Source organism: Blennius ocellaris, assembly GCF_963422515.1.
Source record: "Blennius ocellaris genome assembly, chromosome: 6".
Classification (NCBI taxonomy): domain Eukaryota; kingdom Metazoa; phylum Chordata; class Actinopteri; order Blenniiformes; family Blenniidae; genus Blennius; species Blennius ocellaris.
This window is the reverse complement of record NC_137655.1, coordinates 390,377-415,878: the sequence shown is the minus strand read 5'-3', so window position 1 is coordinate 415,878 and position 25,502 is coordinate 390,377. Positions and strand designations below refer to the sequence as shown.

The following is a 25,502-nucleotide window of genomic DNA, read 5'->3' as shown; positions in this document are numbered from 1 at the left end:
TTGGTGTCCACAGAGGAGGCCCAGATCGACTCTGACGTAGCCATGAGGACCCACTACACCGTGAAGGCTGGCAAAGATGTGGAGCTGTCAGTCCCTCTGAAAGGACGACCTGCCCCTACGGCTTCCTGGAGCAAAGGCGAAGAATGCATCGACCGTGACCCGAAATATGAGTTCCACCACTCTGACACGAACACCGTCCTCGTGATGCGTGAGGTGACAAGGCTGGACACTGGAAAGTACATGGTGAAGATCGAGAATGGAGTGGGAGAGGCAAAGACGCTGACCCTCTCCGTGAAGGTCCAGGACACCCCGGCGCTGTGCAGGAACCTGGTCCTGAAGGATGTGACCCGTGGGAAAGTGACCCTGTGCTGGGAGCCGCCGCTCCTGGACGGTGGTGCTGAGATCACAAACTACGTCATCGAGAAGAGGGATTCCTCCAAGAGGTCCTACTCTGCTGTGACAAGCAAGTGTACTGAAACAACCTACACGATTGAAGACCTGTCAGAGAAGACATCTTACTTCTTCCGTGTGCTAGCGGAAAATGAAAATGGTGTGGGTGAGCCATGTGAGACGCTGGATCCCATTAAAGCCACGGAAACTCCAGGACCAGTGAAGGACATCTCGATGAAGGACTCGTCTAAGACCTCCGTGACTCTGCAGTGGCTGAAGCCGGACTATGACGGTGGCAGTATCATCTCTGACTACGTGGTCGAGAAGAAGGCGCAGGGCGAGGAGTGGTCTTTGGGAGGAACCAGCCGACAGTGTGAGTTCGAGGTGAAGAAGCTGAAGGAGCACTCAGATGTATTCTTCAGAGTCGCTGCTCGGAACGAGAAGGGACAGGGAGAGTTTGTGGAGACCGGGGCCATCAAAGTCATCGACTACATCATCACTCCTGAGGCAGACCTGTCTGAGTATCCCAACAACACCTTCAAAACCCGCCTGGGTCACAACGTGCACATTGAGCTGCCGTACAAAGGCAAACCACGACCAGCAGTCCTGTGGCTGAAGGACAGCCTGCCCCTGAAGGAGAGCGACCAAATCCGCTTCAAGACCACCGAGAACAAAGCAACGCTGATGATTAAGAATGTGACCAAGGAGAACGAGGGCAAGTACACCCTGACTCTGGACAACAAGGTCAACAGGAAGTCCTTCCACATCCACATCATCACCCTCGGACCGCCGTCGAAGCCTGTGGGGCCGATCAACCTGGACGAAGTGAGAGCCGAGAGCATCATGATCTCCTGGGAGGAGCCCAATGACGATGGGGGCGGATACATCACCTGCTACACAGTGGAGAAGCGTGATGCCTTGCAAAACGATTGGAAGATGGCATGCTCCAGTGTACAGGGTTCCCAGTACAAGATCTGCAACCTAATCAAGGGCCACCAGTACCAGTTCAGAGTGTGTGCTGAGAACCGCTACGGCGCCAGTGAGCCTCTGCTCTCACAGATGGTGGTCGCTAAGCACCAGTTCAGGCCTCCGGGCCCACCGGGCAAACCCGTTGTGTACAACGTCACCAACGACGGCATGACCATCCAGTGGGAGAAACCCATCTACGACGGCGGCACACCCATCCAGGGCTACCACGTGGAGAAGAAGGAGAAGAACAGCATCATGTGGCAGAAGGTGAACACCTTCATCATCAAGGAGACTGACTTCAGGATCCTGGAGCTCATCGAAGGCCTTGAGTACTCGTTCAGGGTCTACGCCCAAAACGACTCTGGGTTCAGTCGAATGAGTGACGAGAGCAAACCCACGATGGCCGTCAGTCCCGTCGGTAAGTCTTCAAAGTGGTAGTTTAATTTCTTGACTTAACAAACCAGTGCAAGTTTTAACAAATTCAGAATGAACCAAATCTAAAACTTGAACCAAACCAACAAGTCTGATGCATGTTGAAGTTCTTCCTGAACTACTTCATATCAATACCGTCCCGGTGCAGCTGCTCTCATTCCAGAATTTACTAACACCGCGGGTAAATCATCCCTCAAGTCGTTTTTAGTCTGCTCTTGTTTTATTTCTGAAGGTAACTTCAGTCTGATGAGGGTGGAAGTCTGCAGCCGGAGGCTCTTTAGCACCTCAACTGGCTCCTTGAAGCAGCCAATAAATTACATTTGATGTTTTTATTTTATTTGCACACCAACGGTATTTTCAAAAGGACTCTGACCTCTTGGCTGAATGAGCTTTAATAAAAGGCATAGCAACGAAATCGGGCAAAATCACAAGAAATTATGGAAAAATATACAATGAAACCTAAAATTACTCAAATTAAATAGAAAATCTTAAAAATGAAAAAAAAAATGCACAAAACTGCGCCAAAATGGGCAAGACAGCGGAAATGTCAAAATTCTTTAAAAAACGCTGGGAAAAAAGCTAAAAAATATAATAAACGTTGATCAAATCAAAGCAAACATTATTGTTAAAGAACCTTTCATACACACACACACACACACACACACACACACACACCAATCCCGACTGCCCGTATCAAAATATAAAAACTGATGTCAGAATTTTTGGCCCTCGTGCACCCTGAGCACCAGGACCTGCTGGGTGGGGGTCCCTGTGGTGGGCCCCCTAGGATGGTGTTTCTCTTCTAGATTGCGGCTCCATTTTGATTTGCTGGAAAGTTCCAAAAATGGCTCTTTTGGTCATACAGGTTTAGAAGAAGTATTGCATTTGGTAACAAAATTTTGTCCGGTGTCTTTCAGATCCTCCCGGTCAGCCCGACTACACCGACGTCACCAGCGACTCCATCACGCTGAAGTGGGATGCACCCAAACGCGATGGCGGTAGCAAGATAACCAACTACAACATCGAGAAGCGCCAGGGACAAGGTCGCTGGTTCAAGGCCAACCTAACCGACTGCCACGAGTGTCAGTACACCGTCACCGGCCTGGCAACTAATGAACGCTACGAGTTCAGGGTCGTGGCCAGGAACGCCATCGGTGTCGTCAGTCCTCCGTCCAACTCGTCCGGCCTGATCGTAGTCAGAAGCGAGAACGGTGAGTAAACTGAAGCCGGTTGTCCGAACCAGTCTCGGTCCCATTTCCGTCCCTGGCACACTGGGAGCTCACGCTACTCTTTGTCACAACCAGCCACGCCGAACCTGGAGTTTGGTCCCGAGTACTTCGAGGGCCTGACGGTCAAAGCCGGAGACAGCATCAGACTGAAGGTGACCGTCACCGGACGCCCAACGCCTAAAGTGGTGTGGTACCGAGACAACGTAGAGGTCACCAAGAAGATGATGGACATCATCACCGTGACTGGATCCAGCACGCTCTTCGTCAGGGACGCCGACCGCACGCACCGCGGCCTCTACACTGTGGAGGCTACCAACGGATCCGGAACCAAGAAGGAGTCCATCTTGGTCCAAGTCCAGGGTGTGCAGCGCTGACTTCATGTTCCGCCCGATCGCTGTTTCTCTCGATTCAGGTTGTAAGTTGAGTTTTTCTTCTTGATGCAGACACGCCTGGGGAGCCGGTTGGTCCAATCACCTTCAGCAGCATCTCAGAGGGGAAGTGCACCCTGACCTGGAACCCGCCGGAGAACGACGGCTGCTCCGAGATCACGCACTACGTAGTGGAAAAGCGCGAGACCGCCAAGATCTCCTGGGCACTGGTGACCGACGAGTGCACCGACTGCACCTTCAATGCCTCCAAGCTCATCAAGACCAACGAATACCAGTTCAGGGTCTCCGCCGTCAACAAGTTCGGAGTCAGCAGGCCGCTGGAGTCCAGCCCCGTCATTGCACAGATGCAGTACAGTGAGTTGGCCACCGGGAGCTCTCGCACAAGTCACGATGCCAAATTCAAACACATCATTTGCACTGTGTTGACGACAACAAACATTTAGAAATGTCTGAGGGAAACGAGCTGCGTTCACAATAATACCCTTCTGGAAAAGCACTGAATCGGTGCCATTGTTCCGGATTTGATTATTGTTTTCAAAAGGAGAAGGAAAAAAATATAAAATATTGTTAAGTGACTTTTGAGTGAAGGAGCTCGTTTCATTGTTTATTGAAACATAAAATCAACCGTTCAGACCAAGCAACAAAGATCTTCCACCAAACAAACAGTGACTAAATATCAATATTAATAAATAAGAGCAGAACAATATAATCACTTGCAGGTCTGAAAACTTATTACGTCCCTTCTCCATAAATATCTTTTTTTTTGCTTCCACTTCTTCAATCATCACTTCTTTTCAACACGTTAGAATGAATATATTAAGACTAATTGTCTGAGGAAAAGTACCAATAAATTCCATGTATATTTTTAAGTAATTGGTGATATCCAATACAATATAAATAAACACAGTAAAGTATAATTATGATTATGGAAGGATTTATCATGAATTTATTACATGAGTCTATGTAATCTATCTAAGTAATAGAGTATCAATAGAATAAAGGTGAAAACAACATTTGACTTGTAAGAGACAAAAGATTATTTGTCAACACATTTACTGAACACGCAGAACAAGTTTGAGTACTTTTTAATCTCAGAATGAAGACTAAGCTACTTTCAAGGTGAATCAAATTCCTTCAGTTGTTCTGATCAATCCCTCATCTGGTGCAGCGACCCCAGAGGCCCCCGGCACTCCCGACGCCACCGAGGTGAGCGGAGAGAGCATCACGCTGTCCTGGACGCCGCCGACCTCGGACGGAGGGAACCCCGTACAGTACTACATCGTGGAGAAACGGGAGAAGAAGACCATCCGCTTCTACAAGGTGATCACCAAGAAGCCCATCGTGGAGTGCGCCCACAAGGTGCTGCACCTGACGGAGGACGTGGAGTACGAGTTCCGCGTCCTGGCTGTTAATGACGCCGGCGTCGGAACCCCGAGCAATGTCTCCATGCCCATCAGAGCCGCCGAACCCAAGGACATTCCCTGTGCTCCGTCGGTGGTGTGCGTGTCCGACTCCACCAGCCGCTCCATCAGCCTGGAATGGACCAGGCCGGTGGACGACGGTGGCTCGGACATCCTGGGCTACATTGTGGAGGTAGCCAAAGGAGAGGAGTGGGAGCGAGTGAACGAGGAGCTAGTGGCGGAAACCAGCTACACGGCCAAGGGTCTCCAGACGGGAGCCGAGTACAACTTCCGCGTGGCGGCCGTAAACCAGGTGGGCCGTGGTGAGGAAAAAGAACTCCCCGAGCCCGCTCAGGCGGTGGACCGGCTCACGTCTCCGCAGGTCGACATCGACGCCACTTTCAAACAGACGCACATCGTCAAGGCCGGAGGTTCGGTGTGCCTGGCTGTCAACTTCAGGGGAAAACCCAGTCCCACTGCCTCCTGGGTGAAGGAGGATGGCGACTTGGGCGTCCTGTCGGAAGTCTCCACCACCGAGGGCTACAGCTCTCTGAGCATCGAGCACTGCTCCAGGACCGACACGGGCAAGTACACCGTCAACCTGGAGAACTCCAGCGGTAGCAAGGCCGTTACGTTCGTGGTGAAGGTGATGGACACTCCAGGACCTCCACAGGCAGTCGCCTTCAAGGAGGTGACCAGGGGTTCAGTCACAGTCATGTGGGAGCCTCCTGCCAACGACGGTGGAGCCCGAATCCAGCACTACGTCGTAGAGAGGCGCGAGGCCAGCCGGCGCACATGGCAGCAGTCCGGTGGGAAGTGCACACAGCATGTCCTGAAGATCCAGGACCTGCTGGAAGGAGTGCCCTACTTCTTCAGAGTCTCTGCCGAGAACCAGCATGGTGTGGGTGAGGCATTTGAGTTGACAGAACCCGTCATCGCCACCGCAGCGCCAGCTACTCCGAAGAGGTTGGACATCTTGGACACGACAGACAGCTCGGTGTCGCTAGGCTGGCTCAAACCGGAACACGACGGCGGCAGTCGCATCCAGGGTTACCTGATCGAGGCCAGACCGAAGGGTGGAGACAAGTGGGTGGTGGTTGGCAACACAAAGAACCTCACCTACATCGTTGACAAGCTCAACAAGGGTGACGAGTACGACTTCCGAGTGAAAGCGAAGAACGAATCCGGCTTCAGCCAGGCTAAAGAAACTCTGGCTCCGGTTCTAGTCAAAGAGCCTCACATCGAACCTGCCGCCGACCTCAGCGAGATCACCAACCAACTCGTGACCTGTACGTCCGGCAAAACCTTTACCATCGATGTTCCCATCAGCGGCAGACCTGCTCCAAAGATTGGCTGGAAGCTGGAGGAGATGAGGCTGAAGAGCTCAGACCGGGTCTCCATCAAATCCACCAAGGACAGAACCAGCATCTCGGTCAAAGAGGCCATGAGAGGTGACGGCGGCAAATACTACCTGACCCTGGAGAATGTGGCAGGAACCAAGACCTTCACCATTGAAGTCAACGTCACTGGCAGACCCAGTCCCCCAGAGGGACCCATCGAGATCTCCTCCATCACCTCCGAGTCCTGCGTGGTGAACTGGACCCCGCCCGAGGACGACGGAGGCACAGACATCACAAACTACATTGTGGAGAAGCGCGAGTCCGGCTCCACGGCCTGGCAGCTCATCAACTCCAGCGTGAAACGCACGTCGCTGCACGTCAGTCACCTGACCAAGTACATGCAGTACACATTCAGGGTCTCTGCCGAGAACCGGTTCGGTGTCAGCAAGCCAACCGAGTCCGAGACCATCGTCGCTGAGCATCCATACAGTAAGTTCCTCTTCCTCACACCATGTCAGCGGACACAAACTTCACGTGTGAAAATGTTAATGTGTGATTTGACTTCCAGCACCTCCGGGTCCCCCCACCAAACCGTCGGTGTTCAACGTCACCGCCAACACCATGACTCTGAAATGGGAGGAGCCATACCATGATGGAGGAAGCAAAGTAACGGGCTACTGGATTGAGAAGAAAGAGAGGAACAACATCCTGTGGGTGAGGGAGAACAAGATCCCCTGCTTTGAGTGCTACAGTAAGGTGGAGGGTCTGGTGGAAGGTCTAGAGTACCAGTTCAGGGTCTATGCCATGAACAGCGCCGGGTTGAGCAAAGCCAGCGAGGCTTCGAAGGGAGCAGTGGCTCAGAACCCCGTCGGTGAGTCTCCTCTCTGTTTCTACCTCAAACATGCCGATAAGAATGTGTCTGACAAATCTGATCTGATGCTTAGATCCGCCAAGTAAACCTGAAGTCACTAATGTGACCAGAACCACCGTGTCCCTCAAGTGGTCTGCACCGCTGAACGATGGCGGCAGTCCTATCGTGGGCTACATCATCGAGCGCAAGCCGTACACGCTGACTGGGGAAGGCCGCTGGCTCAAGTGCAACTACACCAACGTGACGGAGCAGTTCTACACCGTCACCGCGCTGGGTGAGGGCGAGCCCTACGAGTTCAGGGTCATCGCCAAGAATGCCAACCAGGTCTACAGCATGCCCTCCGAGTCCACCGGCTCTGTGCAGTGCAAGACCGACTTTGGTAAGACCTCTGAGCCCTTGGTCCCAAAAGTACATTCTGGATTTTTTTACAGTGGTGTTGAACTGGTTCTGGACCAGTGTCACCGGTGTCAGACTGGTTCTGGACTGGTTTCAGACTGGTTCTGGACTGGTGTCAGACTGGTTTTGGACCAATGTCAGACTGGTTCTTGACTGGTTTCAGACTGGTTCTGGACCAGTGTAAGACTGGTTATGGACCAGTGTCGGACTGGTTCTAGACCAGTGTCACCGGTGTCAGACTGGTTCTGGATTGGTGTCAGACTGGTTCTGGACCAGTGTCACCGGTGTCAGACTGGTTCTGGATTGGTGTCAGACTGGTTCTGGACCAGTGTCACCGGTGTCAGACTGGTTCTGGATTGGTGTCAGACTGGTTCTGGACCAGTGTCACCGGTGTCAGACTGGTTCTGGATTGGTGTCAGACTGGTTCTGGACCAGTGTCACCGGTGTCAGACTGGTTCTGGATTGGTGTCAGACTGGTTCTGGACCAGTGTCACCGGTGTCAGACTGGTTCTGGATTGGTGTCAGACTGGTTACAACATTAGAATAATGATGTTCTTTGATCGCAGGCTTGTTATGTGTTATTAATGTATTATTAATAATTTAATTATGATCAAAAAGGTATTAATTATTAATAATAATGTATTTAATATTAATGATTCAATATGTATAATTTATAATAATTATTATTACTGGATTATAATGTATCATTAAGAGTATATTAATTCTTTCTAATGCTTCATTACCATGTTACTAATGTCGTATCAGTGTCATAATTGGCATTCATATGATGGTTGAATGTATTTTTGTTTCCACACCACAGAACCTCCGAAAGCCCAGCTGGACAGCAAACTCCTGTCTGAGACCGTGTCTATCCGAGCCGGTTCTGACCTGGTTCTGGACGCTGCGGTGGGAGGCCGACCCGATCCCAAGGCCTCCTGGTCCAAAGGCAACAGAGAACTGGAACTGTGTGAGAAGTACCACCTGCAGTACACCCCAACGAAGGCCATGGCCATCATCAAGTTCTGCGACCGAGACGACACGGGTAAATACATCCTCACCGTCAGAAACGTCAGTGGTACCAAAACCGCAGAGGTCAACGTCAAGGTGCTGGGTAAGTGGCTCGAGCATCGACCATCAGACATTTATCAGAAGATTGTGTTTGGGTGCAGAGCATTGGTTTGTTCCTCCAGACACACCCGGGGTGTGTGAAGGCAGCATCACGATCAGCAGGATCACAGAGGACTCATGCACGCTGAGCTGGAAGCCTCCTCTGGAGGACGGCGGCGACACCATCAGTCATTACATGGTGGAGCGGCGCGACACCAACCGACTCAACTGGGTCGTCATGAACGACGAGTGCAAAGAGCTGACCTGTGACATCACCAACCTGTTCAAGAACACTGAGTACCTGTTCAGGGTGCGCGGCGTCAACAAGTACGGTGCCGGAGTCTACCTGCAGTCAGAGCCCATGGTCGCCAGGAACACCTTCAGTAAGTCCCGCCTCCACAATGCTGTCCAATCGCAACTATTTGGGCTCAGATGCCTTCACCCTGACCCTAATCCGCCTTTCTCCTCCAGCTGTCCCGTCTCCTCCTGGAGCTCCGGAGATCCTGGTGTCAGGAAAGGACTTTGCCACCATCGAGTGGATGAAGCCAGAGAGCGATGGTGGCAGCCCGCTGATCCACTACCTGGTGGAGAGGCATGAGAGGAAAAGTGCCCGCTGGGTGAAAGTCAACAGGGACGGTGCTCACCTGGACACCACCCTGAAGGTGTCTGGTCTGATGGAAGGAAACATCTACCAGTTCAGAGTGACAGCCATCAACAAGGCCGGGGAGAGTGAGCCCAGTGAGGTGTCTCTGTACGTGGTCTGCAGAGTTCCCACATGTGAGTTCAAACCACAAGCAGCCGACTGCAGAGGGGACGTCATTTCTTGTTGCCACATCTCTGACCCCTTCCTCCTTCTCCTCAGGCACACCTGCTCCTCCTTCCATTCCCCGCATTACTGACACCCACGCCGACAGCATTAGCCTGGCTTGGTCGCGGCCGGTGGACGACGGCGGAGCAGACGTGATGGGCTATGTCCTGGAGATGCAGGAGGCCGGATTGGAAGAGTGGACCAAAGCCCACGAAAAGACGCTGCGCATACCCGAGTTTGTGGTCACCAAACTGTCCGCAGGCAAGAAGTACTGCTTCAGAGTGGCTGGCGTCAACATCAACGGTACCGGAGACTTCAGCGAACCATGTGCAGAGACAGAACCGGCAGAGAGGCTCGGTGAGTACACCCCAAAGACAGCAACTTTATGATGCATCCACTTTGGTAAAACGTTAACGTCTCTGTCCTCTCACACAGAAACTCCTGACTTCGAGCTCCATGACGACCTGAAGAAGACCATCTGCCTGCGTGCCGGCGGCTCCCTGCGGCTCTTTGTCAACGTCACTGGTCGCCCGGCGCCCACCATCACCTGGAGCAAACCTGGAGTTGACCTCCAGAGTCGAGGCTTCATCGAGGTCACCAACACGTCCACCACACTCATCATCGACAAGGTGCACCGTTACGACGCCGGCAAATACACCCTGGTGGCAGAGAACTCTGCAGGCAAACAGGAAGTCAACATCCTGGTCAAAGTCTACGGTGAGCTGGTGAAGACTGATTGGACCATGATCTTACTTCCTGAAACTGTGTCTGACTCTCAGCCATATTTCCTGCTCAGATACTCCTGGACCAACAGGACCAATCAAGATCAAGGAGCTGACCAAAGAGTTTGCCGTCATCTCCTGGGAAGCCCCGGCTGTGGATGGCGGTGCTCCGGTGAACAACTACATCATCGAGAGGCGCGAGGCCTCCATGAGAGCTTACAAGACCGTCACTTCCAAGTGCAGCAAGACCTCCTACAAGATCGACGGTCTGATGGAGGGCATGCTCTATTACTTCCGTGTTCTCCCAGAGAATATTTATGGCGTTGGTGAATCCTGCGAGACTCCCGATGTCATTCAGGTGTGTGAGGTCCCTCTCCCGCCGCATAAGCTGGAAGTAGTGGACGTCACCAAGACCTCCGTGGTCCTGGGGTGGGAGAAACCCGAGCACGATGGCGGCAGCCGGCTGACTGGCTACGTCATCGAGGCCTGTAAGTTCGGTACCGACAAGTGGATGAAGGTGGCCACAATGAAGATGACCGACTTCGAGCACAGCATAGACAAGTTGAACGAGAATGAGCAGTACCTGTTCAGGGTCAAAGCTGTCAACAGCCGAGGAGCCAGCGAGCCCAAAGAGCTGGTGGCAGCTGTCACGGTGAAGGAGCAGAGAGGTAACTCAGGAAGAGGCTTTGAGTGCCGGCATGCATCCATTGATAGGATTCATGACAATCGTAGTAATAATATTATGCTTAATTCTATTGATCAGAATAATCATTGTCTCGGGTCTGATCCTTGCAGTCATGCCGGCAGTGGACTTCTCCAGTATTCCTCAGAAGGTGGTGAATGTCCTGGCTGGCAAGGCCCTGGAGCTGGACCTGCCCATCGTCGGCAGACCTCCTCCCATCTGTTCCTGGTACTTCGCCGACAACAAGATGAAAGTCACTGACCGCGTGAAGATTAAGAGCTCTGGCAAGTTCTCCAAACTAAGCGTGTCCAACACCACCATCGATGACACTGGCGACTACACACTGGAGGTCAAGAATGCTGTCGGAGTCACGACCGAAATCGTCAAAGTCGTCATCCTCTGTAAGTCCAGCAGCTCTTCTCTCATCTCCATCTGACTTTGATACAACTCATCAATATTCTTTCTTATTTTACTTTGACCAGCCAAACCCGACGAGCCGAAGGGACCAATCCGGTTCGACGAAATCGATGCCACAACTGTCACCTGCAGCTGGGATCCTCCGGTTCGAGACGGTGGTGCCCCGATCAGTGGTTACGTGGTGGAGCAGCGTGACGCCCACAGACCAGGGTGGGTGCCCATCAGTGACGCCGTAAGCCGGCCAACCTTCAAGTTTGAGAACCTGATCGAGGGAGACGAGTACGTCTTCAGAGCCGCTGCAATGAATCGTTATGGCACCGGAGAGTTCCTCCAGTCCGAAATTGTCACCTGCAAGAGCTTAAACAGTAAGTCTGAAGAATTTCAAACTAGATTCGGGTTCAAGCAGAATATTAAGAATATTCTTCTTCCCAAAGACGTCCCCGGACCTCCTGGCCGTCCAATCGTCTTCGACGTGTCTCGAGATGGCATGACCATCGCTTGGGAAGAACCAGACGAAGACGGTGGGCTGGAAGTTTCTGGATACATCGTGGAGCGTAAAGAAGTGAGGTCTGACCGATGGGTGCGTGCCAACAAGAACCCCATCACCATGACCAGGTACAGGTCCACTGAGCTGATTGAAGGCTTGGAGTACGAACACCGAATCACTGCCATCAATGCTCGAGGCCTAAGCAAGCCCAGCCTTCTGTCTAAACCAGCAGTGGCAACAGATCCCATTGGTAAGAGAGCGCGTTGATAGGCGGGAGTATGCATTTAAAAAAGAAAAGGGGATCCTGACATGCTCCTCCTCCTCCTGCTCCTCCTTAGATCCACCAGGCTCTCCTCAGAACCCGAGGATTACCGACACCACCAAGACCTCCGTGTCCCTGGCCTGGAGTCCTCCGGACGAGGAGGGCGATGCTCGGGTGGACGGCTACCTGATTGAGATGCAAAAGGCGGGTACCATGGCCTGGATCAAGTGCAACACCACGCCGTCACTGATCTGCGAGTACACACTGACCAACATGCCTCAAGGGGAGGAGTTCAAGTTCCGTGTCATGGCTTGCAACGCCGGTGGCTCTGGAGAACCCGCGGAGGTGCCGGGAACCGTCATCATCACTGAGATGCTCGGTGAGTGTTTAAGAAAGACTTCTGGGCATCTCTTGGGCTCAGACTGAAGAACACTTCAAGGCAGAAGAGTCACGATGTCACTCAGTCTGTCATGTCATCTGGAGTTTGTCTGGAGTCTAGAGTTCCCCCAGTGCGGTGGTCTGATGTGCTCCACCCTCAGTGAGGTGATGTAATGCTCTCCACCCTCAGTGAGGTGGTGTAATGTGCTCCACCCTCAGTGAGGTGGTGTAATGTGCTCCACCCTCAGTGAGGTGGTGAGTACCAATAGAAGCTTATTGGCAGTGAAGGGCTGAGATCAACACTCTCAATGAAATGTTTGGGCGCTACTCAGAATTCAGACCTTGAAATGAAACAAATCATCCAGAACATCAATTCCTGTCCTGCCAATTGAGTTGAGAAATAGTTTGATCAATCTGAGAAACCCTACAGTGGCGCCATTCTGACGTGAGCTTCTGCAGACATTTCCACTGTGGGCGTACTTCGCTAACACGTTGGTATGTTGGGGATGACACCGGAGTACCTGCTGGGGTCCGAGATGTTTGTCAAGTTGTGTTCCTTCATTCATGGGATCTTTATGAAATAGTTTCACAAGCTGCTTGATAAGACAGACCCTCTTCAGACCATTGTTTGTCACATTTTGTTTTACTGTCAAGACTTGAAATGACCTCCAATAACTTTGCCAAACGCTGCTCTCCAGAATCTCCGGACTACGACCTGGAGCTGAAATACAAAGACCTGTACGTGGTCCGCCATGGAGGAGTGGTCCGACTCTCGGTGCCCATCAAGGGTAAACCTCATCCCAACTGCAAGTGGTCCAAAGATGGCGGGAACGTCTCCCCCAAGGCCATGGTCGCTTCCACTGAGGACGCCAGCGAGCTGGTGATCAAGGGCGCCGAACGCGGCGACTCTGGCATCTACGACCTCCTGCTGGAGAACAAGGTCGGCAAGAAGAAGGCCCAGATCAAGGTGAAGGTCATCGGCCGCCCGAGTGCCCCAGAGGGACCGTTGGTCTTTGAGGAGATCCAGGCCAACTCCATCAAGCTGTCCTGGAAGGCTCCAGCAGATGACGGCGGCTCTGAAATCCTCGGCTACATTGTGGAGAGACGGGAGGTGACCAGGAACGCCTGGTACACCGTTGACTCACGGGTGACGGAAACCCAGCTGGCGGTGAAGGGCCTGAGGGAGGGAACAGAGTACCACTTTAAGATTACCGCTGAAAACTCCTTTGGTATCAGTGCGTCTCTGAAGTCCGAAGAGCCAGTGATTCCCAAAACTCCTCTCTGTAAGTACCCCCTTCCTCAGGACCAATTCCTGTTCAATTAAAATTACTGAAGAATCATCTGCTCTCCAATCCAGGTCCACCTGAGCCATCCAGTACCCCACCAGAGATCATGGACGTAACCAAGAGCTCTGTGGCCCTGGCCTGGTCCAGGCCAAAGGACGATGGTGGTTCTGCCATCACCGGCTACTTTGTTGAGTACAAGATGAAGTCTGCCGAGACCTGGTCCCGCCACGGGACCAAGATCACATCCACCATGTTTACTCTTCCGGGACTCACTCCGGATACAGACTATCAGTTCCGCATCGTCGCTGTCAACGACATTGGCGAGAGCATGGCCGGTCCAGGTTCTGACCCTGTCACATGCAAAGATCCATTCGGTGAGTTTGAAAAGCAACCATCCACCGTGATCCATCACTCCAGAGCCTGGTTCCCGAGTCAGAACGTGGTTCACAAAACTGATAAGAAAGACTCATTTCCTGTTCCTGTCCTTCCAGACAAGCCAAGCCAACCAGGCGAGATCGACACGGTGAGCGTGAGCAACAACTCCATCAGGATTCGCTGGCAGCCTCCAGAGTGTGACGGAGGAAAGGAGGTGCTGGGCTACTGGGTGGAGTACCGCAAGTCCATCGAGAGCAGCTGGAAGAAGAGCAACAAGCAGAGGCTGAAGGAGAAGGAGTTCACCATGCCAGGACTCGTTGAGGCCACCGAGTACGAGTTCAGAGTCTTTGCAGAAAACGAGACGGGCATGAGCCGACCACGCCGGACTGCCACCTGCATCAAGACCAAACTGAGCGGTAAAGATGCCACAAATAAGGCGTCCAAAAGAAAAACATTTATACAACATGTACATGCTTTTTTAAAACCTCTGTCTGTGTCTTTCATGCCTGCAGTTGAAGCGAAGCCGAGCCTGAGGAAAGAGATGGATGAAGTCACCTGTAAGCTGGGCCAGCCGGCAGTCATGAAGTGCCAGATGATTGGCAGGCCCGTGCCGGAGATCAAGTGGTATCACGCCGGCAAGGAGGTCACCGAGTCTCGCAAGTATGAGATGAGCTCCGATGGCCGGAACCACTCGCTGTCCATCATGACGGACCAGCAGGAGGATGAGGGCGAGTACACCTGCAAAGCCATCAACGACGCCGGTGAGGCTGAGACCAGCGGCGTTCTGGTGCTGGAGGCGGCGCCATCCTTCCACCCTGACTACACGCTGAAGGAAACCTACTACGCCGGCCTGGGAACCACCCTGCGCATTCACGCTGTCTACATCGGCCGTCCGGAGCCGAAGATCATGTGGCTGCAGGAAGCGAAGACACTGGAGAACAGCGAGGACCTCAGCATTGAGACCACGGAGCACTACACCCACCTGGTCATCAAGAACATCCAGCGCAGAGTCCACGGTGGCAAGTACAGGATCCGACTCCACAACCACTTCGGCAGAGCGGACACCGCCTTCAATGTGGAGATCTACGGTAAGGCTCTCAGTCACACCGTCTGGTTTTTACTGGAAACTCCTTCTTTTGGTCCAGTCGTCCCACTAATCCAGTCCAGGATTCACACCGTGTTCCAGCATTTAGGATTTCTCTGATGTAGAAGGTTGGACTACACAGAAGAGCTGTGCTTTGTCCTTCTGCCATCGCAGAGCAGCGGCAGTGCAAGCGTCCAATCACAGACAGGATCTAGACTTGTGCCACCAATTTGTAATCTGAGTACTGCCACGGTGACACACACAGATCTGGAATGTTGGAGCAAAGCAACTTCCACCAAGAAAAGCACAACGTGGTGGCGCTCCTACCTTCAGACTAAGGTCTTGGTCAGTGAGATTTAGCGTGGTAGCTCATGTTAGCTTGGTAGCGAGAAACTCTTTATTGTAGAAATGCTAAATACATTCCCACTGGCCCACAAAAATATCTAGAAAAGTTGTTTATTTCCACTGAAATCCCCACCTGGACAAACACAAATAAAACGCCGAGCTGTGCATATATTTCTTTATCCATTTCCTGTTTAATTTTTCCTTTTAACTTGTCCTTTAGCACCTTGTTTCTTCAGTGTGTCGTTTTATTGAGGAGCCTCATCTGACAATTTCTGTTAGTTTGGGGTTCATCCATCCATCATTCATCCATCATTCATTATCCATCCATCCATCCATCCATCCATCCATCCATCCATCTATTCTTCCTGATTATAAATACAGCCATAGGAGGTTTAAACTAACATTTCTTTAAAAGTACATCAAAATGGAAGGTACTGGTTATATATTTTGAACTAAATGAGTAATTTCTTCCAGCAGTTTTAGTCAGAAGACTAAAGACAGTTTCTGTCATTTCCCAGACAAACCCGACATGCCTCAGGGCCCCATCGTGCTGGAAGCCCTCCTGAAGAACTCTGTCATCATCAGCTGGAAGCCGCCGAAGGACGACGGCGGCTGCATGATCACCAACTACATTGTGGAGAAGCGCGAGGACAAGGAGGGGACGGAATGGGAGCTGGTGTCGTCGTCCATCAACGGCACTTCTTGTCGCGTGCCCAACCTTGTCGACAGCGCCGGGTACTTTTTCCGGGTGTATGCCCAGAATCGCTATGGCAACAGTGAGCCGCTAGAGCTCAGCTCGCCTATCCTCATCAAGAGCCAGCTGGGTGAGTCCAACAATCAGACTGGTGCTCATTTTGCTGTTGTTGTCTCGTTTTGTGTGTTGTGAGAATCCCTGGGTCCCTCAAGTGTTTATTACTGTGAGTGACTGTGTTTTCACTGTGTCACAGAGAGACCATCGCCTCCTCTGTCCCCCGTCGTCGCTGGAATCACCAAAGATTCCTGCGTGGTTTCCTGGAAGCCGCCGCTCAGCGACGGCGGCTCCAAGATCAAGAGCTACACCCTGGAGGAGAAGCACAAGAAGGACAAGAGGGAATGGACCGAATGGACGGTGGTGACCACGGACGAGATCAAGCAGACCGTCTTCTCCGTCAAGCGTCTGACCGAAGGGGTGGAGTACATCTTCCGCGTGAAGTGCGAGAACCTGGGAGGACAGAGTGACTACAGCGAGGACACTGCTTCCATCATTCCCGCCACCGCCGTCGATGTCCGCGCGCCTGCGTTCAAGGAAGAGCTGAGGAACATGAGTGTCAAGTACAAGAGCAACGCAACGCTGGTCTGCAAGATCCTTGGGCAGCCAAAGCCTGTCATTAAGTGGTTCAGACGAGGGAAGGAGATCCACTCCGACGGAAAGAAGATCAAGATTCAGGAGTTCAAAGGAGGTTACCATCAGCTGGTCATCACCGAGGCCGACGAGGAGGACTCCACAGTTTACCAGATCAGAGCCACCAACCAAGGAGGCTCCATCTGTGCTACTGTCTCTCTGGATGTTGAAGGTAAGCTCACAAATACTGCATTTGTAGACATTTTAGACCTATATTTAGAATTGTTCAGATGAATCAACTCAGTGCAAATATATTTCTTCAATCTTCAGTCCCTGCCAAGATCAACCTGCCCAAGAACCTGAAGGACAAGGAGGCCATACCTGCCCTCCGTGGAGAGGTGGTCAATATCAAGATACCTTTCGGAGGCAAGCCGGATCCTGTCATCACATGGCAGAAGGGACAAGACTTGATCGACAGCAATGGCCACTACCAAGTAATCGTTACCAGATCCTTCACTTCGTTGGTCTTCCCGAACGGAGTGGACAAAAAGGACGCCGGTTTCTACATTGTCTGTGCAAAGAATAGGTTCGGCATTGACCAACAAACCGTGGAACTGGACGTCGCAGACGTCCCCGACCCTCCACGTGGACTGAAAGCCAGCGACGTCTCCAGAGACTCTGTGGCACTGAACTGGGTGGCGCCGGCCAACGACGGAGGCAGCAAGGTCATCAGTTACATCATCGAGAAGTGTCCGACCACCGCCGAGAGGTGGCAGCGCGTCGCACAGTCACGTGACACCCGCTACACAGTCATCAACCTCTTCGGAGGAACCAGCTACCAGTTCAGGGTCATCGCTGAGAACAAGTTTGGACAAAGTGCCCCGTCTGAGTCCAGCGGGCCTGTTATGACCAAAGAGGACAAATCCAGAGTCCTGCTCTACGACAGGGAGGTAGATGACACCGGACGTGTTCCCAGGGGCAAGGCTCCACACTCTGATGCCAAAAATCTGCACAGCAAATATGCCATTGCAGAGGAGTTGGGAAGAGGTCAGTTTGGCATTGTCCACTGCTGCGTTGACGTCGCCTCAGAGAAGACCTACATGGCCAAGTTTGTCAAAGTTAGAGGTGCAGACCAGGCAATCATCAAGAAGGAAATTGCTACACTGAATCTGGCCAAACACACAAACTACCTCCTCCTCCATGAGTCCTTCGACAGCCCGGAAGAGCTGGTGATGATCTACGACTTCATCTCTGGCGTTGACATCTTCGAACGTCTAAATACAGCAGAATTTGAGCTGAACGAGCGTGAGATCGTGAATTATATCTCTCAGGTCTGTTCAGCTCTGGAGTTCCTGCATGCCGAGAGCTATGGACACTTTGACATCAGACCAGAGAACATCATCTACACAACCAGAACCAGCTCCACTGTGAAGATCATCGAGCTGGGACAGTCCAGACACTTGACTCCAGGAGACCAAATCAAGGTCCAGTACACTACGGCAGAGTACGCCGCCCCTGAGATCCACCAGTGTGACCTGGTGAGCACTGTCACTGACATGTGGTCAGTTGGTGTCCTTGCCTACGTGCTGCTCAGTGGATTGAATCCTTTCACTGCCGAAACAAACCAGCAGATGATCGACAACATCTCCAACGCAGCCTACAGCTATGAAGACGAATCTTTTAAGCAAGTCAGTGTTGAGGCGTTGGACTTTACGGACCGCCTGATGACGAAGGAGCGTAAGCACCGTATGACCGCCGCCGAGGCTCTGGCACACCCGTGGCTCACCAAGCCAGCAGAAGAAATCAGCAGCAGGGCGATCCAGAGCAACAGACACAAGAGGTACTACCAGACGATGGTGAAGAAAGAGTGGACCATGGTTGTCTCTGCTGCCCGGGTGGCCAGCGGAGGCTCCATTCGGTCCCAGCGCGGTGTTTTTGTCGCCAAGGTGAAGATAGCGCCATTTGAACACGGTCCTCTCGCTGGCCAGATCAGCCATGCGGTGGTGAACGAGGGACACAATGTCAAGTTCGTCTGCAACATCGACAACTATGACAGCACGACAGAGGTGACGTGGTACTGCGGCGTCCGGCAGCTTGAGGCCGGCGACAAATATGAAATTGAATACGAGGACGGTTTGGCTGTGATCACCATTAACAAGGTCACCAGAGCGGACGACGGCACGTACAGGTGTAAGGTCGTGAATGAGTACGGTGAAGATAGCGCCTATGCAGAGCTGTTCATCAGCGGCGTCAGATCTTACCGCGACTTCTTCACCACCCGCGTGGTCAAGAAAACGAAGCGGAGAGTCGACACTGCCAGGATGCTCCAGAAGCCCCCAGAGTTCACTCTTCCTCTGGTCAACCGGACGGCGTACCTCGGAGAGGATCTGCGCTTTGGCGTCACCATCACGGTTCACCCTGATCCCAGAGTCATCTGGCACAAGTCTGGACAGAAGCTGGTGCCTGGAAATGATGACAAAAAGTACACTTTCATCAGTGACAAGGGCCTGTATCAACTCATCATCCACAACTTGGAGAAGGAGGATGATGCAGAGTACAGTGTCGTTGCTCGCAACAGGTACGGTGACGACAGCTGCAAAGCTCGGCTCACCGTCGTCCCCCGACCAAAACCAGCCGATCTCACTCTGCGGCCCATGTTCAAACGCCTGCTGGCGAACGTGGAGTGCAGGGAGGGCCAGAATGTACGCTTCGAGATCCGAGTGTCGGGACACCCTGTTCTGAAGTGGGAGAAGGACGGCTTGCCGTTGGCCTTCGGACCATCCATCGAGGTTGTCCATGAAGGTCTGGATTACTACATCCTGCATGTGAAAGACACTCTTCCTGAGGACTCTGGCGTGTACAGAGTCACCGCCACCAACTCTGCTGGATCTGCCAGCTGCCAGGCCACACTCAAAGTCCAACGTGTCGCACATGTGAAGAAAGAGTATGAAGAAAGCGAAAAGAAGAAAGAAGTGGCTGGAAAAGAGGAGCTGGACAAAAAGGTGAGGCTGCACCAGATTCTCTCGGGCACAGAGGTCTTGCCTCTCCCACCTGCAGCCATACAGGCCGTGAGGGAGGCTGCCACCATGTTCAAACCCGCTGTCACTACTAAGAAGGGAGAGAAGACTGAGGCCGAGATACAGAAAGAAAAAGAAGAGAGGAAAAAGAGGGCAGACGAGAAGAGGCTTCGCATGCCATACGTGGTCCCAGCACCTCGCGTCATCAACCCAGCGGTTCTGGAGGAGGATGTGGAGATCAAACATTTCAAGCCGTTTTCCGACATGAAGTGGTATAAGAAGCTGCGGGACCAGTACGAGTTCCCGGAGCCGATGGACAAAATCCCGCAGAAGAGGATGAGGCGTATCCGCCTGTCCCGCTGGGAGCAGTTCTATGAGGTGCCCATCAGGATCAAGGACCAGTACAAGCCCAAGTGGCGCATCTCCTCTCTGACCCAGGACGATCTGGAGACGGTGAGGCCGTCAAGGCACCGCACGCCTTCCCCTGAGATAGACGCTTACCACCGCATCCGGAGGAGGTCTCTGGGCGACCTGTCGGACGAAGAGCTGCTGCTGCCCGTCAACGAGTACCTCTCCATGAAGAGAACGGAGGAGGAACGGCTGCGTCTGGAAGAGGAGCTGGAGCTCGGCTACTCTGCTTCCCCACCCAGCCTCAGCCCGGTGCGCTTTGAGCTCGCTGCCCTTCGTCCCTCGTCGCCCAGAAGAGTCTACAGTGACGACGAGGAGGGCGAAGAGATTCCCAGATACGACTCCTATAGAATCCCATCGAAGTACGAGGCCGGCCCGAGCTTCGTGGAGCTCCGCCAGCGTCACGACAAGGCCACGTACAAACCTCCAAGACAGAAGCAGAGGGTGTACGAAGAGAGGGAAGACCAGGAGTTGCTGCGTCCGCCGACCACTGCTCAGAGAATCTCTTCGTACAAGAGTGAACTCAAACGCATGGACTTTGAAGAGAAGACACGAGCTGCCAAAAAGGAAACGACTGTGACAGTTTCCACTTATTCTGAAGCCACTGAATCCGAGCACCTGACGCTTTTCACCTCTGAATTCATCCCCAAACCGGTCAAGAAGCTTCCGATGCCTGAACCTAGTAGGAGGAGATCGCCAACGCCAGAGAAGGCCGCAAAGTCTGACGTGACCTTTCCTAAAGTCGACTTCATGTCCAGATATGAGCAGAGAAAACAAGCTCTGAGGTCTGAGAGGAGATCTGTGGAGAGGAAGATGGAGGTGGTGACGCAGGGTCCGTTCAGCTTGGACCACGCCCCTCGGATCACCATCAGGATGCGATCTCACCGTGTTCCGTACGGTGCCCAGACCAAGTTCACCCTGAACCTCCAGGCTGCGCCTGAGCCACAAGTTGAGTGGTACCACAACGGGAAAGAGATTCACCAGAGCAGCAAATACCACATGAGTAACATCAGCGGAGTCCTCACGCTCCAGATCAGCAACTGTGTCACTGAAGATTCCGGCACGTACCGCGTGGTTGCCAAGAACTCCAAAGGTGAGACTTCTGATTACGCCACACTGGATGTAGCTGGAGAGGAGTACGCCGCCTTCTCGTCACTCCGAAAAGACGAAGAGCCTCCATCGGCCCACCTACCAGAGATGACCAGGACGGAGGTGTACCACGTTGCATCCTCCAAAACCACCATCAAGGAGACTGTGACTGAGACTGTGAAAACCACCACCGCTTCTGAGAAACCGCATGTTCCTGCAAAGATCCTTACCAAACCCCAGTCCCTCACCGTGGAGGAGGGCAACAATGCCAGGTTCGACTGCGATGTGGACGGCGAGCCAGCTCCGTCAATCACGTGGCTGAGAGAAGGATCCGTGGTCAGTCCGTCGGCCCGCCACCACATCGTCTCCACACAATACAACTCTTCCTTTGAGATCTCAAGCGTGGAGACATCAGATGAAGGAAGCTACACTCTGCTGGTGGAAAATGCCGGTGGCAAGCAGGAAGCACATTTCACCCTGAAGATCCGCAAATCTGAATCCAAGGACAAAGTGGTCCTGCCGACCAGAATCACGTCACCAGAGGCCAAATCTCCTCTTCCAAAGTCTCCTGAACCCGTCACTTCGCCCCAGAGAGTCAAGTCTCCTGAACCTGTCACTTCGCCCCAGAGAGTCAAGTCCCCCGTCTTGACAAAGTCTCCCACTCCAAAGTCTCCCACTCCAAAATCTCCAACTCCATCCGAACAAGATGGACTCATGTCACCAGCCCCGGACAGGAAGTCCCAAGGTCCTCGCTTCGTGGTGCAGCCTCGATCCCAGATCGTGGACGAGGGACAGAAGGTGACGCTGACCTGTGAGGTTTCAGGAGAACCGTTCCCTGATGTGGAGTGGCTGAAAGACAACGTGCTGGTGAGTGTTTCAATCCTCACTTCCTCCTTCAACCACGCTGACCACCCAATGATCAAAACTTCCTGTCTGTGCAGGTCTCCGTCAGCTCCAACATCAGACTGGTCCAGCAGAGGAGTGTGTTCACTCTGGAGATCTGCGAGGCCTCGGAGGCCGATGCCGGAAAATACACCGTGACAGCCAGAAACCACTTCGGACGATGTTCTGCAACGTCGTCACTCAACGTGCTCAGTAAGTCCTGAACGCCGCCGGCGAGATGTCTTGTTTTCTACAAGAAGCCATCAAATACCCTTTAACCGATGTATATTCATCCCCTTTTAATGGAAGTCATTTCAGCATAGGAGAAACCTTTAGACTTTTGCAGGCTGGTTCACCACTTAATCCTGATCCTCTAATATTTATGTGCCATTTTCAGGGGTTTCATCTGATTTAATCTCCAGTTTATGGTTTTAAGCTTGTTTATAGATTTTTATTGATTCAATTTAAAGAATGAAGGGATGAATGTGCAGCAGGTTGGAGTTTAACCAGCAGATGTTGGGGTTCAACCACAGACACCTTGCCACGAGTCTGTTCACGAAGCGTCTGCTTGTTTGCATCCTCGCAGCTCTTGTGGAAGAACCAACAAGAATGATAAGAGCTTCTTCTGAGGCCAGCATGCAGAAACAGGCCTTCAGCAGCTCCGCCCACTCTGCTGAGAGCATGCAGAAACAGGCCTTCAGCAGCTCCGCCCACTCTGCTAAGAGCATGCAGAAACAGGCCTTCAGCAGCTCCGCCCACTCTGCTGAGAGCATGCAGACCCTTTCGATGCAGACCGGCATCATCAGCAGCTCCCTTGCTGCTGAGAGCATGCAGGCCGGCATCATCAGTGGCTCCGCCCACTCTGCTGAGAGCATGCAGAAACAGGCCGGCGACATGTCAACCGTCCTGGAACAGGCCCTGGTCTCCATGAGCTCCAGCAGCCAGTCGGTGGAGATCATGTCTGCATGTTCACATGTGGAGACATCTTCATCTTTGTCTTCGTCCTCATCCTTGCTGAACGCCGTCAGCCGCAGCAGACGAGGTGAGTCTCCAGCTGAAGTCTGACGGAGTCACGGTGGCCCGAGGCGAGCAGGTTAAACCCTCCAACTGCTGAGGTGGAGGTCAGGTGGAGGTTTGGCACTCTGCATGGCGTGCATGTGGTTACGAGAAGACTGCCGCGGCGTCCTGACTGGCTCCTTCTCGTCTCTGTGTCCACAGGTGCTCCGCCCAAGGTGGAAGCTCTCCCGCAGGACGTCCGCGCTGAGCCCGGGAAGAGCCTGACGGTGGCGGGACTGTTCTCCGGAGACCCCGCCCCCTCCGTCCGCTGGCTGCGCTCCGGGCGGATGCTCCCAGACGGCGACGGGCGCTGCCATGTGGAGAGTGGCGCCGACATGTCCACACTAGTGATCAGCCCAGTGAAGGAGGCCGACAGCGGTGCCTACACCCTGCAGCTATCCAACGAGCTGGGCTCCGCCTCCGCCACTGTCAACGTTCACATCCGCTCTATCTAACTTCCTGCATCGCCCCCGACCCGCCCCGCCCAATCCGCTACGATCTTCTTCTCTTCTTGTAAATAGGAACGTTTTTGTACCGATCTGGACTTGAATTTGTGCCAAACTAAAGTCTACCGTTGTGATGAAATGTGCCGAATCGGCTGATTCTGTGACGTGTACATAATGTATATAGCCGAACTGAACGGTTATGGGAAATGTATGTATTGTTATTTATGACGACACTATGAAGTGAAGTAACTAAGAGTCGTTCAGCAGGAGAAAGTTTCCCCCCGGGGGACGAATACCCTGCTGAGCCGGAAACTAAACCTTGTGCCTCAACAGGAAGTTGAAGTCTTTAAGCGAAGCCTCGGCAGGTAGAGAGGCTCCCTGCCGACGTGAAAACGTTCTGGAGTTAATCGATACGTGAACTCGTTGAGTTGTACCGTGAGCATAAGACCCCGACTGCCGCCTCCCTCACCCTCACGGAGGCGCCACGACGCGGCCTTGTGCTCCAACCGACTGCGTCCACAAACCGCCTTCTGACGACAGGCGGCGAGCGCGAGCGGCCTGCGCTCTACGCCTTCAAGCTGAGCGCCACTCCTGTGCGGGACGGCCAGCGGCGCCTTCCTCACTAACACCTCCTGGCCACTGGGGGGTGTCTCAGGCTCTGCCGTGCTGGAGCAGCGCCCCCTCCTGGAGGACAGCTAGCTAACGTGTGTTTGAGTGTGTGTAGCTTCTAGGCCTCACGGCGTGTTGGTGGCCGAGACTCCGCCCCCTGATGGGTGGAGTTCCGGCTGCTCTTTGGGTTTGTTAATGTAGTGACGGTGTTTTGTCCTCCAGGAGTTTGATTTAATAAAGAGTGAAGTTCTGCACTGAACTGAGTCTGAGTCTGTTTACCGTCTGAAACCACAACGCTGGATGTTCATCACCTGGTTCAGTTCACCACCTGGTTCAGTTCACCATCTGGTTCAGTTCACCACCTGGTTCAGTTCATCATCTGGTTCAGTTCACCATCTGGTTCAGTTCATCACCTGGTTCAGTTCACCACCTGGTTCAGTTCACTATCTGGTTCAGTTCATCACCTGGTTCAGTTCATCACCTGGTTCAGTTCACTATCTGGTTCAGTTCATCACCTGGTTCAGTTCACCACCTGGTTCAGTTCACCACCTGGTTCAGTTCACTATCTGGTTCAGTTCATCACCTGGTTCAGTTCACCACCTGGTTCAGTTCACCACCTGGTTCAGTTCACCACCTGGTTCAGTTCACTATCTGGTTCAGTTCATCACCTGGTTCAGTTCACCACCTGGTTCAGTTCATCACCTGGTTCAGTTCACCACCTGGTTCAGTTCACCACCTGGTTCAGTTCACTATCTGGTTCAGTTCATCACCTGGTTCAGTTCACCACCTGGTTCAGTTCATCACCTGGTTCAGTTCACTATCTGGTTCAGTTCATCACCTGGTTCAGTTCATCACCTGGTTCAGTTCACCATCTGGTTCAGTTCATCACCTGGTTCAGTTCACCATCTGGTTCAGTTCATCACCTGGTTCAGTTCACCATCTGGTTCAGTTCATCACCTGGTTCAGTTCACCACCTGGTTCAGTTCACTATCTGGTTCAGTTCACCACCTGGTTCAGTTCACCACCTGGTTCAGTTCACCACCTGGTTCAGTTCATCACCTGGTTCAGTTCACCATCTGGTTCAGTTCATCACCTGGTTCAGTTCACCATCTGGTTCAGTTCACTATCTGGTTCAGTTCATCACCTGGTTCAGTTCACTATCTGGTTCAGTTCATCACCTGGTTCAGTTCACCATCTGGTTCAGTTCACCATCTGGTTCAGTTCATCACCTGGTTCAGTTCACTATCTGGTTCAGTTCATCACCTGGTTCAGTTCACCATCTGGTTCAGTTCACCACCTGGTTCA

At 52.7% G+C, this 25,502-nt stretch overlaps 1 protein-coding gene across 9 annotated transcripts in view; it reads left to right on the top strand.

The window, feature by feature from the left end:
• ttn.1 (titin, tandem duplicate 1) overlaps window positions 1-24,456 on the top strand; it is a 182,652-nt gene extending 158,196 nt beyond the window's left edge. For all 9 annotated transcript variants that reach the window (XM_080497609.1, XM_080497608.1, XM_080497611.1 and 6 more), the window contains 27 exons: window positions 14-1,777; window positions 2,709-3,002; window positions 3,096-3,380; window positions 3,464-3,763; window positions 4,578-6,638; window positions 6,718-7,020; window positions 7,094-7,399; window positions 8,237-8,527; window positions 8,607-8,906; window positions 8,995-9,300; window positions 9,386-9,688; window positions 9,767-10,048; window positions 10,128-10,721; window positions 10,849-11,136; window positions 11,218-11,517; window positions 11,587-11,889; window positions 11,978-12,280; window positions 12,978-13,562; window positions 13,637-13,939; window positions 14,057-14,356; window positions 14,453-15,028; window positions 15,888-16,193; window positions 16,317-16,922; window positions 17,021-22,071; window positions 22,146-22,299; window positions 22,673-23,128; window positions 23,305-24,456. In XM_080497609.1, the coding sequence (XP_080353735.1) occupies window positions 14-1,777; window positions 2,709-3,002; window positions 3,096-3,380; window positions 3,464-3,763; window positions 4,578-6,638; window positions 6,718-7,020; window positions 7,094-7,399; window positions 8,237-8,527; window positions 8,607-8,906; window positions 8,995-9,300; window positions 9,386-9,688; window positions 9,767-10,048; window positions 10,128-10,721; window positions 10,849-11,136; window positions 11,218-11,517; window positions 11,587-11,889; window positions 11,978-12,280; window positions 12,978-13,562; window positions 13,637-13,939; window positions 14,057-14,356; window positions 14,453-15,028; window positions 15,888-16,193; window positions 16,317-16,922; window positions 17,021-22,071; window positions 22,146-22,299; window positions 22,673-23,128; window positions 23,305-23,597 (17,213 nt within the window). In that variant the 3' untranslated portion in view covers window positions 23,598-24,456. The remainder of the gene's footprint in view (window positions 1-13; window positions 1,778-2,708; window positions 3,003-3,095; window positions 3,381-3,463; window positions 3,764-4,577; window positions 6,639-6,717; window positions 7,021-7,093; window positions 7,400-8,236; window positions 8,528-8,606; window positions 8,907-8,994; window positions 9,301-9,385; window positions 9,689-9,766; window positions 10,049-10,127; window positions 10,722-10,848; window positions 11,137-11,217; window positions 11,518-11,586; window positions 11,890-11,977; window positions 12,281-12,977; window positions 13,563-13,636; window positions 13,940-14,056; window positions 14,357-14,452; window positions 15,029-15,887; window positions 16,194-16,316; window positions 16,923-17,020; window positions 22,072-22,145; window positions 22,300-22,672; window positions 23,129-23,304) is intronic.
• Window positions 24,457-25,502: the final 1,046 nt, after the last annotated feature.